The sequence below is a fragment of the Heteronotia binoei genome, chromosome 18, assembly GCF_032191835.1.
Source record: "Heteronotia binoei isolate CCM8104 ecotype False Entrance Well chromosome 18, APGP_CSIRO_Hbin_v1, whole genome shotgun sequence".
Taxonomy (NCBI): Eukaryota; Metazoa; Chordata; class Lepidosauria; order Squamata; family Gekkonidae; genus Heteronotia; species Heteronotia binoei.
In genome coordinates this window covers 8,833,073-8,852,350 of record NC_083240.1, presented here as the reverse complement: position 1 = coordinate 8,852,350, position 19,278 = coordinate 8,833,073, and the positions used below count along the sequence as shown (strand labels likewise).

At 50.5% G+C, this 19,278-nt stretch overlaps 1 protein-coding gene across 2 annotated transcripts in view; it reads right to left on the bottom strand.

The window, feature by feature from the left end:
• Nucleotides 1–19,278, bottom strand: part of LOC132587189 (tyrosine-protein phosphatase non-receptor type 11-like) — a 95,281-nt gene that overhangs the window by 50,392 nt on the left and 25,611 nt on the right. For both annotated transcript variants that reach the window (XM_060259439.1, XM_060259438.1), the window contains exon 2: nucleotides 3,722–3,844. In XM_060259439.1, the coding sequence (XP_060115422.1) occupies nucleotides 3,722–3,844 (123 nt within the window). The remainder of the gene's footprint in view (nucleotides 1–3,721; nucleotides 3,845–19,278) is intronic.

Here is a 19,278-nt window from a genome sequence, read left to right as displayed (position 1 = left end):
GAATGCAAAGTGCTGTCAAGTTGCAGCTGACTTATGGTCACCACAGCAAGGGGCTTTCAAGGCAAGTGAGAAGCACAGGGGGTTGGCCGTGGCCTTCCTCTGCAGAGTCTTCCTTGGTGGTCTCCCATCCAAGTACCAATCCTGCTTAGCTCCCCCAGCAAGGGGCTTTCAAGGCAAGTGAGAAGCAGAGGTGGTTGGCCATGGCCTTCCTCTGCAGAGCCGTCCTTGGTGGTCTCCCATCCAACTACCAACCCTGCTTAGCTCCCCCAGCAAGCGGCTTGCAAGGCAAGTGAGAAGCAGAGGGGGTTGGCCGTGGCCTTCCTCTGCAGAGCCTTCCTTGGTGGTCTCCCACCCAAGCATTGATTCTGCTTAGCTCCCCCAACAAGGGGCTTTCTAGGCAAGTGAGAAGCAGAGGGGGTTGGCCGTGGCCTTCCTCTGCAGAGCCGTCCTTGGTGGTCTCCCACCCAAGTACCGACCCCGCTTAGCTTCCAAGACCAGGCTATACCATGCCGCCTTCCTCTATAGTACCCTAATTTTATTGCAAAAGCAGATTTGGGGGATGCTTAAAAAAAAAAAAGGCAGAGCAAGTTCTTACAGCTGACCCTTTTCAGGTTTCAACCCCCCTTTTCTAAAGTCTTGGCAGGAGACTGAAAATTTGGGATCTTCAAAACAAGGGATCAGGGCTCTTTGAGGAGTCCCAAAGGAAGCATACAGCTCGAAGGTTCCCAAAACCGGTGCTGAGAAGAAGATGATTAGATATCCGGCCCTTCACTACCAAAGTGGTCTCAGATCAATTTACAATCTGCTTTCCCTTCCCCTCCCCTGTGAGGTAGGTGGAACTGAGAGCTCTGACAGAAACTGCTCTTCAGAGGAACAGCTCTGCGAGAACTTATGGATGACTCAAGGTCAAGTGACGGCCACAGGAATGAACAGCTTTAAGAGGAGATTAGGTAGATTTTTATTAGATAGATTCATATAGGAGCCCCGTGGCGCAGAGTGGCAAAGCTGCAGTACTGCAGTTGGAGCCCTCTGCTCATGACCTGAGTTCGATCCCGGTGGAAGCTGGATTCAGGTAGCCGGCTTGAGGTTGACTCTGCCTTCCATCCCTCTGAGGTTGGTAAACTGAGCTTGCTGGGGGGAAGCGTAGATGACTGGGGAAGGCAATGGCAAACCACCCCCTTAAAAAGTCTGCTGTGAAAACGTCGTGATGCGACGTCACCCCAGAGTCAGAAATGACTGGTGCTTGCACAGGGGATTACCTTGGCCTTTTAGATAGATTCATGGAGGATAAGTCTATCAATGACACTTTGAGCCCAGGTGACTGATGGTAACCTCCACATTCAGAGGCTCTAAGCCTCTGAATCTCAGAGCCAGAAGGCAACATCCGGGGAAGGCCTTGGCCTCTATGCCTCGCTGCTGGCTGTCCAGAGGAACTGGTTGGCCACTGAGTAAGACAGGATATTGCATTAGATGGACCACTGCTCTGATCCAGTGGGGCTCTTCTGATGTCTTCATGAAGATATTGCCCTCCTCTGTTCATTCTGCAGCATCCGATGCTCAGATGTACACTGTGTCTGAGCGCGCCGGTTCTATTTGATATAGGCGTCTGCCCCATAAACCTGACGAATCCGTTGTTTTTTTAAAAAACCAACTCAGCCAGCTTCCCTCAGTCACCTCTGGCAGCAGCCAACCCAAGTGTCCACCCACACACCTGGCTCCAAGTTACCATCTGGCCCCCGGCGGCTGCTTCGCCTTGATCTGTCGACCACACTGATGTCTTATAATAGTCCATTATGATATTTTATACTTCGCAAAAAGAACAAGTATCCTCGCTGTGATTTCTTTCCCCCCCTTTGAAGTCCAGAGCAGAAAGGGTTGCTGCAGAACGCGGCATGCAGAAAAGAACGTTCAGTAACGGCATTTCTGGGGCAAGAGGCTTCTGAAGCACCGACCCTTCGTGGGAGGACAAGACGCTTCCCCAGCACTCAAACATACTCCCGGAATTTCATCTATGAAACTCTGGGCGGGTACAGTAGAACTCTAGGCCTCTTAGACAGCTTCCTTATGGGGACAGTCATGGATTGCAAGGCCCTATGGAGGCGGCAACTTTTTGCCATCTGGAAAGTCCATGTGCTAGCATGCGTACACAGAACACAAGGATACCATATCTCCTGCCTCTCCTTTAGAAGCAGAGGAGCTGGCTTTTATACCCTGCTTTTCACTACCCTAAGGAGTCTGAGAGCAACTTACAATCTCCTTTCCCTTCCCCTCCCCACAACAGACACCCTGTGAGCTGAGTTAGCGTGAGCTAGCTCAGAACTTTTTAGCCTCCAGATCACACATTTTTGCCTCAGCTCAGGGAAAAATAGCCCTAGAGCAAACTAATTGATGTAGTCACTCACAACTTTAACGCCAGAAGCTCACAAAGTAGAATTTTTGCTCACAAGACTCCACAGCTTAGACGGAACATTGCCTGTGAGGCAGGTGGGGCTGAGAAAGCTCTGAGAGAAACCGTGACTGACCCAAGGTCACCCAGCTGGCTGCATGTGGAGGAGGAGTGGAGAATCGAACCCAATTCTCCAGATTAGAGTCTGCTGCTCTCAACCACTGCACCACGTCAGCTCTCAGATTTAAAAGCGCTCGGAGGAGCAGCCGAATGAGAAAGAGAGTCACTGATGGTGAGGATTCTTCAGGGATTCTGACCCTGGGTTTGATCCTCACTGAATTACATTTCCTAACTCCTCTCTCTCTCTCTTGCTGCACATCCATAAAATGGAGGAGCCCACAGGACCTCACTACGACACAACTCATGAGGCAGTGCGGTGTCGTGCTTAGAGTGCCAGACTAGACCTGGGACGTCCTGATTGCCCCTGGGTTTTGGCCACTGTGTGGCACAGTGTTGGACTGGATGGACCATTAGCCAGATCCAACATGGCTTCTCTTATGTTCTTATGTCTGGGGCAGTGATGCTCTGTATACTTGGTGCTTGGGGGGCAGCTTCTAGAGTTCTGGCCCTGCTGGTGGACCTCCAGAGAGCCAGTTTGGTGTAGTGGTTAAATGTACAGACTCTTATCTGGGAGAACCGGGGTTTGATTCTCCACTCCTCCACTTACAGCTGCTGGAATGGCCTTGGGTTAGCCATAGCGATTGTAGGAGTTGTCCTTGAAAGGGCAGCTTCTGAGAGAGCCCTCTCAGCCCCACCCACATCACAGGGTGTCTGTTGTGGGGGGAGAAGATATAGGAGATTGTAAGCCACTCTGAGTCACTGCTTCAGAGAGGAAGGCGGGGTATAAATCTGCAGTCTTCTTCCTGATGGCACCTGGTTTTTAGCCACTGTGTGACACAGAGGGCGTTTTCGCACTGACCTTTTACTGGCGCGACCACCCTCCTCACGCCGGCGGATCTGCAGGGATTTCGCACCAGAAGCGCCGGCGCAGCCAAAAGAGCCGGCTACTTCCGTCGCGAAACCAGCTCAAACGTTTTCCTGCTTCTTGGCGGTTTCCGTTTGAGCTGGTTTCGGGACGGAAGTTGCCGGCTCTTTTGGCTGCGCCGGCGCTTCTGGTGCGAAATCCCTGCAGATCCGCCGGCGTGAGGAGGGTGGTCGCGCCAGTAAAAGGTCAGTGCGAAATCAGCCAGACTGTTGGACTGGATGGGCCACTGACCTGATCCGACTTGGCTTCTCTGATGTTTATTACATTATTTTGGCAGCCCAGTGTCCTACCTGACGGACAAAGTGAAGTCCCCCGGATTGCTTTTGCTCGGTCGAGCCAGGAAACTCCCATGGACCCCTCTGGTTAAGAGCAACTTCTCTGCTTCTATTCCGCTGATGTTCGGGTGAAACCACCTAGGGAGGAACAAAGGAGGAAAGATAAACAGGGGTACTCAGGTTACCTTTGTGTCAAATAAAAAAACAAACCCAGCTTGGTTGGTGAGTTGGGGAAGAAGCCATAGCAGAGACTGAGGACAGACCTTTTTGGTCACACTGAAGGTTGACACAGCAACTGTCTTTTGGTCACCCTCTCATCCTTCCAAAGAGGACATCCCTCTTTCAATCCTTACAGTGGCTTCTTGGCCAGCACAAAGTTCCTGCTTTACCTTCACAAAATTTCACCGTAGCCTTGAGCCCCCCGACCCAGGGCTCCCAAACTTGCTGCTGCCCTCAGTCTGAGTCAACAATACCCCCCTCAAGGGACCAGCGGTCTGATTCAGAAGAAGAAGATGAAGACCTTAGATTTGGACCCTGCCCTTCTCTCTGAATCAGAGTCTCAGAGCGGCTTACAATCTCCTGTATCTTCTCCTCCTCACAACAGACACCCTGTGAAGTGGATGGGGCCGAGGGAGCTCTCCCAGAAGCTGCCCTTTCAAGGTCAAATCCTTCGAGAGCCATGCTGCCATTCCAGCAGCTGCCAGTGGAGGAGTGGGGAATCAAACCTGGTTCTCCCAGATAAGAGTCCGCACACTTAACCACTACGCCAAACGGGCAGTATAAGGCAGCTTCCTGGGTCTGTGTGTATTTTTCAAAGTCATTATTAGCTTGTTCAAAAAAGCCAGAAAGTGGGAGAATTCCTGACCTTTTGACTTCCTTGCTAAGATGCTACACGGCCTCGGTGGCCGGGGTGCTATTTTGGTCTCTCTCCTTCCTGTCAAGATGCCCTCTTACAGGGCCATGAGTCATGCCCTCACGTGGCCACCGTCTCATATCTCTTCTCAGACGAAGGGTGGCAGGCTGAGAGAAGAGCTGAACTATGCGTTTGCCAACAGATGACACCCCTTGGAAAACCTCGGTTAATTATTAGAGTTGCTGGCAGACGGGTGCCCAGGGATGACCTGGTGCTCCAGGAGGCGGAGCCAGCCACAAAATGGCTGCCACCTTCAGTCACACTGTGGTGGCAGCTGCTGCCAAAGAAGCATATTTAAAAATCAGCAGAGCCAGTGGCCAATCAGAAGCCTTGCTGCGTAAAACCCCTGCTTGGCCCTGCCCACTTTCTACAAGCACTTGGTGGGCTCCAGAAAAAGTGGCATTGGGCACCGTGGGCATGGTTACCACATTGAGGACGCTCGTAGAAGATGTCTTACCCAGCAAGGCTTCTGATTGGCCACTGGCTCTGCAGATTTTTAAATATGCTTCTTTGGCAGCAGCTGCCACCACAGTACAAGAAGCTTCACCGTGCGACTGAAGGTGGCAGCCATTTTGTGGCTGGTTCTGCCTCCTGGGGCAGCCATTTTGTGGCCGCGGCCACCATGGTGGGCCAGAATTCCAAAGGTTCACACAAGATTGGGGACTCTTGTTCCCTGAGAAGTGCCTGCCCTATCATCTTGCAGATTTTGTTCACTTTGAACCTGCTAAACAGACACAGGGGTTGCTCTGGCAGTTTTGTTAACAAGTTAACTAGTACTGTAAGCTGCCTTGAACCATGAGGAAAGGCAGGATGTTAAATGTTTTAAGAAATCAACAAAGAAAAGCTTTGTAGGCCCTGACCTGGATAGCCCAGGCAAGCCCGGTCTCATCAGATCTTGGTAGCTAAGCAGGCAAGTACTTGGATGGCAGAACTCCTTGGAATACCAGAGCCGGGAGGCAGGGGCAGGCTTTATTCAGCCACCTCTCTGAATATCCTCCAGGCCACCAGTAGGGGTCAGTCACCAGAGGTCGCCATGACTTCCAGGTGCAGACACATACACACAGACACATAAAACACAGTAGCGCCTTTAAGACCAACAAAGTTTTATTCAGAATGTAAGCTTTGTTGGTCTTCAATGTGCCACTGGACTCCTACTTTGTTCTATTGCTTCAGACCAACGTGGCTGCCCGCCTGGATCTATCTACAGACACAAAAAGAGAGAAAAAAAGAGAAAAACTTTGCAGGACCCAAGGTGTGAGAAATGGGGAGATGAACAGATCTTGGCAAACTAATTTAAGATGATCTTTCCAAAACCTGAGCTGCTCAAGATCTGCAGTTCAGCACAACCCAACCTCGACAGCTGTGGGATGAAATTTTTTTATCCCCTTCAAATGTTCTTAAGCAGGGGGTTTGTTTGTGCAGCAGGAACTCCTTTGCATATTAGACCACACGCCCCTGATGGAGCCAGTCTTGGAACATAAGAGAAGCCATGTTGGATCAGGCCAATGGCTCATCCAGTCCAACACTCTGTGTCACACAGTAGCCAAAAGAATTATATATATATATATATATATATATATATATATATATATATATATATATATATATATGAAGAAAAAGAAGATATTGGATTTATATCCTGCCCTCCACTCCAAATTTCAGAGTCTCAGAGCGGCTCACAATCTCCTTTCCCTTCCTCCCCCACAACAGACACCCTGTGAGGTAGATGAAGATATTGGATTTATATCCCGCCCTCCACTCCGAAGAGTCTCAGAGCGGCTCACAATCTCCTTTCCCTTCCTCCCCCACAACAGACACCCTGTGAGGTAGATGAAGATATTGGATTTATATCCCGCCCTCCACTCCGAAGAGTCTCAGAGCGGCTCACAATCTCCTTTCCCTTCCTCCCCCACAACAGACACCCTGTGAGGTAGATGAAGATACTGGATTTATATCCCGCCCTCCACTCTGAAGAGTCTCAGAGCGGCTCACAATCTCCTTTACCCGCACAACAGACACCCTGTGAGGTGGGTGGGGCTGAGAGGGCTCTCACAGCAGCTGCCCTTTCAAGGACAACCTCTGCCAGGGCTATGGCTGACCCAAGGCCATTCCAGCAGGTGCAAGTGGAGGAGTGGGGAATCAAACCCGGTTCTCCCAGATAAGAGTCTGCTCACAACCACTGCACCAAACTGGTGTATATACACACTGTGGCTAATAGCCACTGATGGACCTCTGCTCCATATTTTTATCTAACCCCCTCTTGAAGCTGGCTATGCTTGTAGCTGCTACCACCTCCTGTGGCAGTGAATTCCATGTGTTAATCACCCTTTGGGTGAAGAAGCACCTCCTTTTATCCTGGAGCTTACAGTTGGCCTGTACAAAGAGCCCTGTAAGCTCCAGGAGGATTGGCTACATCAAGGGGGTGTGGCCTAAGATGCAAAGGAGTTCCTGCTACAAAGTGAGCCCTGTTTCTTAAGCAACTAAGGGATATTAGTTTGGGGTAGGAACACTGGTACTCCAGGCAAGCAGAGACAGATGGAAACAGGCAGCGGTGCACCGACGTCTACATAAATGACAGCACTTTTGTTGTGAGAAAGAATCGGTCCCCGAGACCTCATTCTACGAGCCCGGCACAGCTGAAAGCACAAGATAATGAGGTTTAATGGAGCTTAGGTACAAGACAGAGTGGATGAACATCACGGATTAGTGTCCTGGCGCACCAAAAAGCCATAACAAAGATGGAATAAGAGAGGCAACATGGTCTGATCTTGCAGGGCTGCGGTCAACCAACTGCAACCACCTGGGCTGACGCGCAAGGATGCAACAACTGCTGGGGGCGAGGGGGGGCACTAAGGCTGAGAGCTCCGCTGAGGAGGGCAGGAAGGCTGCGGAGATCCTCTACGAACTGCAGCGAGTTCTCTAAAGGTAGACTGACTCTGAGCATTCCATTGCACCAGTGCTGGTTCACGGTACTTTGTCACCCCAAGCGAAGGAAAAAGACAGTCAATTTATATCCCGCCCTTTGCTCTGAATCAGTCTCAGAGTGGCTTACAATCTCCTTTATCTTCTTCCCCCACAACAGACACCCTGTGAGGCAAGTGGGGCTGAGAAAGCTCTCCCAGAAGCTGCCCTCCCAGAGAGTCCAATTTGGTGTAGTGGTTCAGTGTGAGGACTCTTATCTGGGAGAACCAGGTTTGATTCCCCACTCCTCCCCTTGCAGCTGTTGGAATAATAATAATAATAATAATAATAATAATAATAATAATAATAATAATAATAATAATAATAATAATAATAATAATAATAATAATAATAATAATAAACTTTTATTTACACCCCGCCCTCCCACCTAGGCAGGCTCAGGGCGGCTAACAGGACATGGTAGAAACCATGATACAAATAAAGTATGGGCTTGGGTCAGCCATAGCTCTCGTAGGAGTTGTCCTTGAAAGGGCAGCTTCTGTGGGAGCTCTCTCAGCCCCACCCACCTCACAGGGTGTCTGTTGTGGGGGAGAAAGGTAAAGGAGATTGTGACTGCTCTGAGACTCTAAGATTCAGAGTGTAGGGCGGGATATAAATCCAATATCATCATCATCTTTCAAGAGCAACTCCTGCAAGAGCTATGGCTAACCCAAGGCCATTCCAGCAGCTGCAAGCGGAAGAGTGGGGAATCAAACCCGGTTCCCCCAGATCAGAGTCCGCGTACAACCACTACACCAGGGGTGGCCAACGTTAACTCTCCAGATGTTTTTTGCCTACAACTCCCATCAGCCCCAGTCATTGGCCATGCTGGCTGGGGCTGATGGGAGTTGTAGGCAAAAAACATCTGGAGAGCTACTGTTGGCCACCCCTGCACTACACCAAACTGGCTCACTGCCATGGGAGATCTCACTGCCATGCGGATATGTTCCTGTGCAGGGATTAAGATCACAGGGAAAGGCCCTCTTGACCATCCCATCCCTCAAAGAAGCTCACAAGGTGGGTATAAGAGCGAGGGCCTTTTCAGTGATGGCCCCATAAGTAGGCCTAAGGCTTGGAGAAAGGGTTTCAGAGATTCCAAAAGCTTCATCCTCTCCATCCTTTAGTGATCTGGAGTGACAATTTATCTCTGGCTGACAGTGATAGGTTCCCCTAAAGAAAATGACCGCTTTGGAGGGTGGACAAGATGGCGTTTATACCCAGCTGAGGTCCCTCCCTTCTCCAAACCCCGCCCCCAAGCTCCACCCCCAAATACCCAGGAATTTCCCAACCTGGATTTAGCTACCCCAGGTCTTCCTTGTTTGTAATGCTTCTGCCATTCCCCTTGATATAAGGTTGCCAGATCTGTGTTGGAACATACCTGGGGATCTTGGGGGTGAAGCCTGAAAAGGCAGGGTTTGGGGAAGGGCGGGATCTCAGTCGGGCATAAGGTCATAGAGTCTACCCTCTGAAGCGGCCATTTCCTCTAGGGGAACTGATCTTGGTTTTCCGGAGAGCAACTGTAATAGTGGGAGATCTCCAGGTGCCGCCTGGAGGTTGGCAAGTCTACTTTGACAGAATGCCACATCATGGCCAAAGCACTGCGCCTTCGCCCCCCCCGGCCGGCATTGTAAACACAAGCCACGCGCTTCCGCCACCAGTTTAAAATAGCCACAGTTCTCAGATAAACAAGTAACTTTCACTGCTAGCTTAATCCGGGAAAGGAGTTTAGGGAGCTCAGCGGAGTTCCGGGAACGCTACTTTTCAGGGAGCCAGCCAGCCAAAGAGGGAGAGGAGATTTTTCTTTTTAAGGAAGCATTTGCAATACGGCACTGTGTCATTGCAAGCGCACTGCAATGGAGCCAAACTGTGTTGCTGGAGGAAAACAAAACCTCCGAGGCCTCCCTGCGAAAGAAGCATTGCAGAACCTGAGCTGCTGGACCAGCCAGCATGCAGCTCTGTGGCACTCTAGGCAAAAAGGAGCGGATGAGGACAGGGACCTCAGTGGGGCGCAATGGCACAGAGGCCACCCTCCAAAGCAACTATTTTCTCCAGGGGGACTGATTGCTGCAGTCTGGAGATGAGCTGTCATTCCAGGGGATCCTCAGGCCCCACCTGGAGGGTGGCATCCCCTACTTTGGGTGCTGCCAAGGACCAAACTGTTCCCTCTCATGGTCATCTGGGGTCTCCAGAGCACCCTTCCCAAGAAAAGTCTCTCAAGCAGAGTTGGCAGTTGCGTTCTGCAGTTCGGGGGTTTAAAATGTGAGCTCTCGGAAAAGACCACGTAAGGCTTTCACCATTTCGCCAGAACGTAAGCTAAGAACATAAGGAGAGTCCTGCTGGATCAGACCAGTGAGGGTCTATCTAGTCCAGCATCCCATCTCACACAGTGGCCAACCAGTTCCTCTGGAGGGCCAACAAAAGAGCAGAGAGGCCGAGGCCTTCACAGGAACATCAGAAGAGCCCGGCTGGTTCAGACCAGAGGACCATCTAGTCCAGCATCCTGTCTCACATAGAGGCCAACCAGTTCCTCTGGAAGGCCAACAGAGTCGCCAAGTCCAATTCAAGAAATATCTGGGGATGAAGCCAGGAGACTTTAGGACGGAGCCAGAAGCAAGGTTGTGACAAGCACAACTGAACTCCGAAGGGAGTTCTGGCCATCACATTGAAATATAATGGAGGATGGGTGCACCTTCTTTGGAGGCTCACAGAATTGGACCTCCTGGTCCAATCTTTTTGAAATTTGGATGGGGGAGGGTGTTGAGGAGAGGCACTGGATACAATGCAGAAAATCTGGTGTCGCTACCTCAAAAAACAGCCCCCCTCAGAGCTCCAGATATCCACAGATTGATTCTCCAGTATACCCTATGGGACCAGTTTCCATAGGGTATAATGGAGCACCCAGCAGCTATCTCCTCCCCCCCTTTCTGATAACCCTGAAGCAGGGGTGAGAGCCCCCAAACCGGAGGACCCCATGCCCCCAACTGGGGGATTGACAACCCTAATGCAGGAATATTACAATATCAGCTGTTTTATTCGGATTCCCTTTCCTAATCCCCTCTCACACAGAGTTTGCCTTTTTCGCCACTGCAGCACATGGGGTTGACGCTTTTGACCGGTCAGGGGGAAAAATGACTACATTCATTACACAACCTCGCCGCCCCCTCCGTTCTGTTATTTATCAGCAAAAGCGGGTGGTAGAAGAGGATGCTAGGTGGTCCTTGTAAACAAAGTAGACAGGAAGAAGTAATTCTCTCTTCCACCCCCCCCCCCCTTTCACTAATTCCACAGCAGAGAATCCTGGCCAAAGAAATTATCATTTTTTTTCCCTGTTGAGATTCTGGACCCTGACTAAGTTGGAAGGGGAAGAAAGGGGAGAGAGACGGGAAGCTCCATCCGCGAATGTTTGGAGCGATTCAGAACACGGTTACGTGCACACAGGGGGCACAGCTTGCTTGCGAGCCGCATGCTGGGAAGACCGCAAAAGTTATCTACACACAGGTTGCCGGCCAAGAATTCTGGCTTCCCGAGCATGAAAGCACAGAGGGTTGTGCGTGCTGCGCTTCCATGCATCCACGACCTGATGACATCAGGAGGCGAACACTGGCTGGACTGCATGCTGCTCTCTAGCCAGTATCACAGGTTTTACAGCCGAGGTTTTTTCCTAATAAAGTTAGATCCTTCAAATTAGGTTATAATTTGCTCCACAAATCGCAATCTCTTTGACCTCCCCGTGGCTTTGCTATCTGCTGCCACGCTCTGAAGGGCTGCAGGTAGGAAATTTGGAAACTCCTATCAATATTATTCACCCTGAACTAGGGTTGCCAATCCCCAGGTGGGGGCAGGGGATCCCCCGATTTGGAGGCCCTCCCCCCGCTTCAGGGTCGTCACAAAGCGGGGGGAGGGGAGGGAAATGTCTGCTGGGAACTCTGTTATTCCATATGGAGATTTATTCCCATAGAAAATCATGGAGAATTGATCCGTGGGTATCTGGGGCTCTAGGGGGGCTGTTTTTTTGGGGTAGTGGCACCAAATTTTCAGTATAGCATCTAGTGCCTCTCCCCAAAATACCCACCAAGTTTCAAAAAGATTGGGCCAGGGGGTCCAATTCTATGAGCCCCAAAAGAAGGTGCCCCTATCCTTCATTATTTCCTATGGAAGGAAGGAATTGAAAAGGTGTGCCGTCCCTTTAAATGTGAGGGCCAGAACTCCCTTTGGAGTTCAATGATGCTTGTCACAGCCTTGATCTTGGCTCCACCCCTAATGTCTCCTTGCTCCACCCCCGAAGTCTCCTGGCTCCACCCCCAAAGTCCCCAGATATTTCTTGAATTGGACTTGGCAACCCTAGTCTGAACCTCAGAAGGGATTCATCCGGTGTCTAAATACCTTGAACTGTAAATGTCTTTCTCTCTTGCAATGAAGGGAAGGCTCATATAATGCAGGGGCAGAGTGTCAGCTTTGCATGCTGAAAGTCTAAGGTTGCCAACACCGGTCTTGGAAATTCCGGGATTTGAGGGGGTGGAGCCTGGGGAAGGGTAGAATCTCCGCAGTACCGCTTTTCTCAGAACCAGGCCAAGAGTGGATAACATCCAGGGGCTTTTTTTGTATTGGGAACGCCTTTGCATTTTAGGCCACGCCCCTTGATGTAGCCAATCCTCCAAGAGATTACAGGGCTCTTCGTACAGGGCCTACAGTATGCTCAAGGAGTGTGTGGCCTAATATGCAAAGGAGTTTCTGCTACAGAAAAAGCCCTGATAATATCCATTTTGGTAATGTGAAAGGGACCATCGAGTCCACCTTCCAAAGCAGCTTTTTTCTCAGGGGAGCTGATCTCTGTAAACTTGAAGACCTGCTGTAATTCGGGGCGATCTCCAGTGCCCACCTGGAAACCATGAGAAAGTCCCATCCCCCAGGCATCACAATTAAAAGGATCTCTGGTGCTATGAAAACACAGAGGAATCCACATGCTTCCCACAAATAGAAAAAGCATTGGCATAAAAGCCAAAAGGTAAAGGAGGAACATTGAGGCAGGCTAAAGGCATGGGGTTCTATAATGGGGCTCTGACTGCATCAAGCGGCAAGATTTGCAAACCACAGGGCTTCTTTTCTTTTTGTAGCAGGAACTCCTTTGCCTATTAGGCCAGACCCCCCTGATGTAGCCAATCCTCTTGGAGCTTACAGAAGGCCCTGTATGAAGAGCCCTGTAAGCTTTTGGAGGATTGGCTACATCAGGGAGTGGGTGGCCTAATGTGCAAAGGAGTTCCTGCTACAAAAAAGAAAAAAGTCCTGGAAAACCATAAGGTGGCCCCTCCCATTGCAAAGGGTTTCCTTCCCATTAAACATTGCATAAATAGAGTTATCGAAACCAATGAACAAAAAATTCCATTCCCAAGAAGGAACCCAGGAAAATGTCAGCTGGGTGAGAGGGGACACATTTAAAAGTGACCCATCTTGCTGCATCCTTATAAACAGGAAGCAGAAGTGACGACTGGAGCTACCTTGTATTGTTTCCAACACCCCCCCCCCCCCCCGACCCTGGAAATATACAGATGAGCGCCTGCGCACCAGCGTCCCAGAACACAGACCTTCGATACGGAGTTCCCTTTCTCCTACCCTCTCCCCCCCCCCCACCCACAAAAACAGGATGCATTTCGCTGATGTCTTCCTGAAGGAAAGCCGTTTCCACCATCTTAGGCTGCGAAAGGGGTGACATCAGACGCCACACATAAATCCATCGCTGACGTTTCCCCCTCAAAGTTACTAAATTTAGAAGCGCTAGAAGTACGCTGTGATAGGGATGCCACCCTCCGGGTGAGACCTGGAGATCCTCCAGAATTGCAGCTCATCTCCACAGTACAGAGATCACTTCCCTTGGAGAAGTGGAGCTCTGGAGGGTGAACTCTATGACATTATGCCCCACTGAGTCCCTTGCAGGTTCTACCCCAAAGCTCCAGGAATTTCCCAAACTAGATCTGGCAACTTGACATCCCTTCTTCCTCCACTTGTGGCCAGGGGGAACCTGCCAACCCTATCAACCATACCTGCGCACTCAGGAACTCATTTGCATATTAGGCTACACCCCCTGGTGTCACCATTCTTTCCCACAGGGCTTTTTTGTAGAAAAAGTCCAGCAGGGACTCATTTGCATATATGACCACACCCCTGATGTCACCATTGTTTCACACAGGGTTTTGTAGAAAAAGTCCAACAGGGACTCATTTGCATATATGGCCACACCCCCTGATCCCAAGCCAGCCGGAACTGCATTCTTATTAAAAAATAAAAATAAAAACTCGTGTGCACCCAAATTTGGGTGAGCAACTCAGCTTCACATGGTGGGGGGTTTCCCCTGGTGTTCCTATGCAGAACTAAGGTTGCCAACTCCAGGCTGGGAACTCCTGGAGCAGCCCTGTACCCAGAAATTTTGGGGTGGGGTGTCCCAGGACATAAAATTTTGGGTGGGGGGGCCGTGAAGTCTTGGCTGCTTCTTCCAGCAGTCAGCCTCCGGGCCCCAGCTCTCTCTCTCATGCTCTTGGGAGTGGGAAGAAGAGCTCGGGGAGAGCAGCGGGAGCAAAAATGGGGCTGTGGGGAGAGCTTGGGAGGCAGGGAAGAGCCCCGGGGAGAGCGGCGGAGAAAACGGGGATGCAGGCAGTGCGGGAAGAGCGGGAGAGGCAGGGAAGAGCCCAGGAAGAACAGCAGCGGCAAAAACGGGGCTGCGGGGAGAGCTTAGGAGACAGGAAAGAGCCCGAGGAGAGCAGTGGCGGTGAAAATGGGGCTGTGGGGAGAGGTTGGGAGGCAGGGAAGAGCCTGGGGAGAGCGGCGGCAGCAAAAACAGGGCTGCGGGGAGAGTGGGGGAGGCAGGAACGGGGTAGGAAGAGCCTGAGGAGAACGATGGTGGCAAAAATGGGGCCGCAGGGAGAGCAGTGGGGAAAGGAGGGGCCACACCGGTGTGGGCCTGTCCTGGAGGTCTGTGGGGTGGAGCTCGAAGAGGAAAGGAAGAGACTTTGCTCGGGTATAATGCCATAGGGACCACTCTCTATAGCAGCATTTCCTGCAGGGCAACTCTCTCATCTGGATGGAGATCACTTGCGATCCTGGAGATTCCAGACCCCATCTGCAGGGGGGTCACATTTGTAGAGTTTGGCCAAGATTTGACCGATGGGAGGCATTTCCTCCAAGGAGGAGAAGGAGAAGACAGGCCCCGGTATTTTCTGGGAGGAGAGCTTGTGCACGTAGACAGAGAGGAAACCTGATCTCTTGTCCTTATCAGCACAGAACCAGGCGTTGCAAGGAGGACATTTAGGGGAAAGAAGAGAAGACAGAGAAGATCCTCACAGACAGAGCCAAGCCGGCAGCCTTGTTGGGCTGAAGCAGCTGAACAAAGCAGGAGTCAAGCGGCACCTTTAAGACCAACCAATTTTTATTTAGAACGTACGCTTTCGTGTGCTCTTAAGCACACTTCATCAGACGAGGAATCCAGCACAGACTGTGCTGGATTCCTCATCTGATGAAATGTGCTTAAGAGCACACGAAAGCGTACGTTCTAAATAAAAATTGGTTGGTCTTAAAGGTGAAACTTGACTCCTGCTTTGTTCAAGATCCTCACTCATAACCTCCAAAGCACAGCTACAGAACATTTGAGGGGATGAGCTATTAATGAATAGCAGAACGGGGAATGAACTGTTTCACAACTCCTGCTAGCATAAGGATTGCCATACACATACACACACACACACACACACCCCGCGCCAAGTGGTATAGCCAAGTGGTAGACAGAATCTCTCCTTACCTCATTTAGCTACCTTTTTTAAAAAAAATAACCCAAAATCCACATTCAGAGAGGGGGAGATGTTTGGTTCAAGTCCCGCACACTTCATAGAACGCACCCCGATGTCAGGTTTCCAGCTCAACACCAGCACAGCCCGTTGCCCTCCAGTGAAAACAAGGTGGACGAAACTCTAGCACACCCTGGTTTATCAACAGCTTGGTGCACTTCCTTTGGAGCGATAAGACTTTAGAGTAGTAGACTGGTTCTGGTTCCTCCACCCTTTGTAAGGAGGTGCGTCCACAACCCATCGGACTCCAGAGGGTCAACTGTGGTGCTGGCGTACTAGAATGCTCTTTCCAATGGCAACAAAGTCCAAAGGAATCAGAACTCAACAGGTTTATGACATCAGCCGCATCACGGCATTGAGGCAGAAGGAAATGCCAACTCCTGGGCAACCTGGGAATTTCCCCCAAGCCAATACACTTCTTAGAAAACCATAAGAACATAAGAGAAGCCATGGTGGATCAGGCCAATGGCCCATCCAGTGCAAAACTCTGTGTCACAGTGGCTACAAAAGCAAACAAACAAACCAACCCAAGTGCCATCAGGAGGTTCACAATTGGAGCTAGAAGCCCTTCCACTTTGCCCCCCTCCCCGCCTCCAAGCACCAAGAATACAGAGCATCACGGCCCCAGACAGTTCCAACAATACGCTGTGGCTAATAGGCACTGATGGACCTCTGCTCCATATTTTTATCCAATCCCCTCTTGAAGCTGGTTATGCTTGTAGTCGCCACCACCTCCTGCGGCAGTGAATTCCGGTGGGCTGCCGTGTTGGTCTGAAGCAGTAGAACAGTGGCACCTTTAAGACTAACAAAGTTTTATTCAAGGTATGGGCTTTTAAGTGTGCATGCACACTTTTCTCAGATATGTTCAGGGCTTTTTTTGTAGCAGGAACTCCTTTGCATTTTAGGCCACACACCCCTGATGTAGCCAATCCTTCTGGGGCATATTAGGCCACACACCCTTGATGTAGACCAATCCTTCTGGAGCTTACATTAAAGTGGAAGGGCTTCTATAAGAGACCTGTAAGCTCTTGAAGGACCGGCTACATAGGGGTGTGGCCTAATAAGCAAAGGAGTTCCTGCTAAATAAAATGCCCTTTGTATACTACTTTGCTGTTCACCTATGTAGAGGCCTCTATATAAATGAACTGTTAACTTCCATTTCAGTGTATCTGAAAAAGTGTGAAAGCACAGGAACCTCACTGGAGAGCCAGTTTGGTGTAGTGGTTAAATGTGCGGACTCTTGTCTGGGAGAACCAGGTTTGATTCCCCACTCCTCCACTTGCACCTGCTGGCATGGCCTTGGGTCAGCCATAGCTCTGGCAGAGGTTGTCCTTGAAAGGGCAGCTGCTGTGAGAGCCCTCTCCAGCCCCACCCACCTCACAGGGGGTCTGTTGTGGGAGGGGGAAGGTAAAGGAGATTGTGAGCCGCTCTGAGACTCTTCGGAGTGGAGGGCGGGATATAAATCCAATATCTTCTTCTTCTTCTCATACTCTGTCGGTTTTAAAGCCCCAATCGGACTCAAGACTTTGTCCTTAGAACTATGTTCACCAATCACCGTTGTCCACCTCCTTCAGAAATGGCTTTTTGCCTTGTGGCCCCACTGAGGGACCTCCTGATGGCTCCTGGGGTTTTTTTGCCACTGTGTGACACAGAGTGTTGGACTGGATGGGCCATTGGCCTGATCCAACATGGCTTCTCTGATGCTCTTATGTGACATGGAGTGTTGGACTGGATGGGCCATTGGCCTGATCCAACATGGCTTCTCTGATGCTCTTATGTGACACAGAGTGTTGGACTGGATGGGCCATTGGCCTGATCTAACATGGCTTCTGTTATGTTCTTATGTCTGGGGCAGTGATACTCTGTATTCTTGGTGCTTGGGAGGGGCAACAGTGTGAGGACTTCTAGTGTCCTGGCCCTACTGGTGGACATCCTGATGGCACCTGGGTTTTTTGGCCACTGTGTGACACAGTGTGTTTGACTGGATGGGCCACTGGCCTGATCTAACATGGCTTCTCTTATGTTCTTACATCTGGGATAGTGATTCTTTGTATTCTTAGTGCCTGGAGGGCAATGTGGGAGGGCTTCTGGAATTCTGGCCCCACCGGCAGACCTTCTGATGACACCTGGGGTTTGGCCACTGTGTGACACAGAGTGTTGGACTGGATGGGCCATTGGCCTGATCTAACATGGCTTCTCTTCAGGGCTTTTTTTGTAGCAGGAACTCCTTTGCATCTTAGGTCACACACTCCTGGTGTAACCAATCCTCCAAGAGCTTATAGGGATCTTCTTACAGGACCTACTATAAGCTCCTGGAGGATTGGCTACACCAGAGGGGTGTAGCCTAATATGCAAAGGAGTTCCCGCTACAATAAAAGCCCTCATTCTTATGTTCTAAATGTCAGAAGCCATTCTCAAACAATCAAGGAACATAGCGTTGCCATCCCCGCCATAAAGTTTGCCGTTCCCAAGCTCTGCCCCAAATCTCCAGGAATCTCCCAACCTCTTCCTCACTTGATCCGAGGCCCGCTTGCATCCAGAGCATCCCTGTCAGAATGACCGGTGTTCCCTGTTTAGCGTCTGTTTACCAAGGCTGCTAAGGGGACAGGAGGTGGAGGGGAACTCTTCCTTTATATTTAGCGTCTCCGCAGCCAAATTTAGCCAGCCCCCGTTTATTTAAGGACAGACTTTCTGATGTCAGGCATGCCAGAGATTAACAGGTCATCCCCTGCTGCGACATACAACATCGGCCGGCATTACATGCCAGAGAAGGGCCTGGCATTCGCTTCTCAGTGGCCCTGACTTCAGCAAGTGCTCTCTTGCCAGATGCCGGCTGCCAAACACCCAGCTTGGTATAGTGGTTAAATGCACGGACTCTTATCTGGGAGAACTGGGTTTGATTCCCCACTCTTCCACATGGACCTGTAGATGTGACTTTGAGACAGTCACAAGTTCTCACAGAGCTGTTCTCTCAGGAGCAGTTTCTGTCAGAGCTCTCTCCGCCCCACAGGCAGTGTTCCCGCTACGCTGAGTTAGCATGAGCTAGTGCACAGATTTTTAGCCTCCAGCTCACGCATTTTTGTCTTAGCTCAGAAAGGATGACCCCAGAGCACAATAATTTATGCAGCAGCTCACAACTGTAATACCAGTAGCTCACAAAGTAGAATTGTTGTACACGAGACTCTGCGGCTTAGAGGAAGCACTACTCACAGGGTATCTGTCTGTTGTGGGGAGGGGAAGGGAAAGGCGATTGTAAGCTGCTCTGAGACTCCTTCGGGTAATGAAGGGCGGGGTATAAACCTAGTCTCCTCCTCCTTCTCCTTCCTCCTGGCGACCTGGATGTGGCTCAAGAGCTAGGGTCACCACCCTCCAGGTGGGGCCTGGAGATCTCCTGAAATTATAGCTCATCTCCAGACAACAGAGCTCAGTTCCTCTGGAGAAAATGGCTGCTCCAGAGGGCGGGATTTGATGGTGCTAGGCCCTGCTGAGACCCCGCCCCTTCCCAAACCCCACGCCTAAATCTCTAAGAATTTCCCCCACCCAGAGTTGGCAACCCTATAAACCAGTCCGCAAGTGTTTTATCCAGCTCCACCGCAGACTGGTCTTTGACCATACTATATATTTGATCTGATTTGATTTTGGTGACTTATCACTGTAGGCCTGTTATTTGATTCTGTAAAAGGTCTCAGAAGCCAAGAGCTGAGAGCACCAAGCTCAAACTAAAGCCGTGCAGAGGCAAACAGAGAGAGGCTCGTGCCAAGCGTTTTAGGTCCACCTCCTGAGGTCTCTTCGCTTGGCAACATCTTTAAAAACCCCTTCCAGAGATGGTTTTACGCTATTCACAAAGGCCTTTTAGTTCCTTTTCG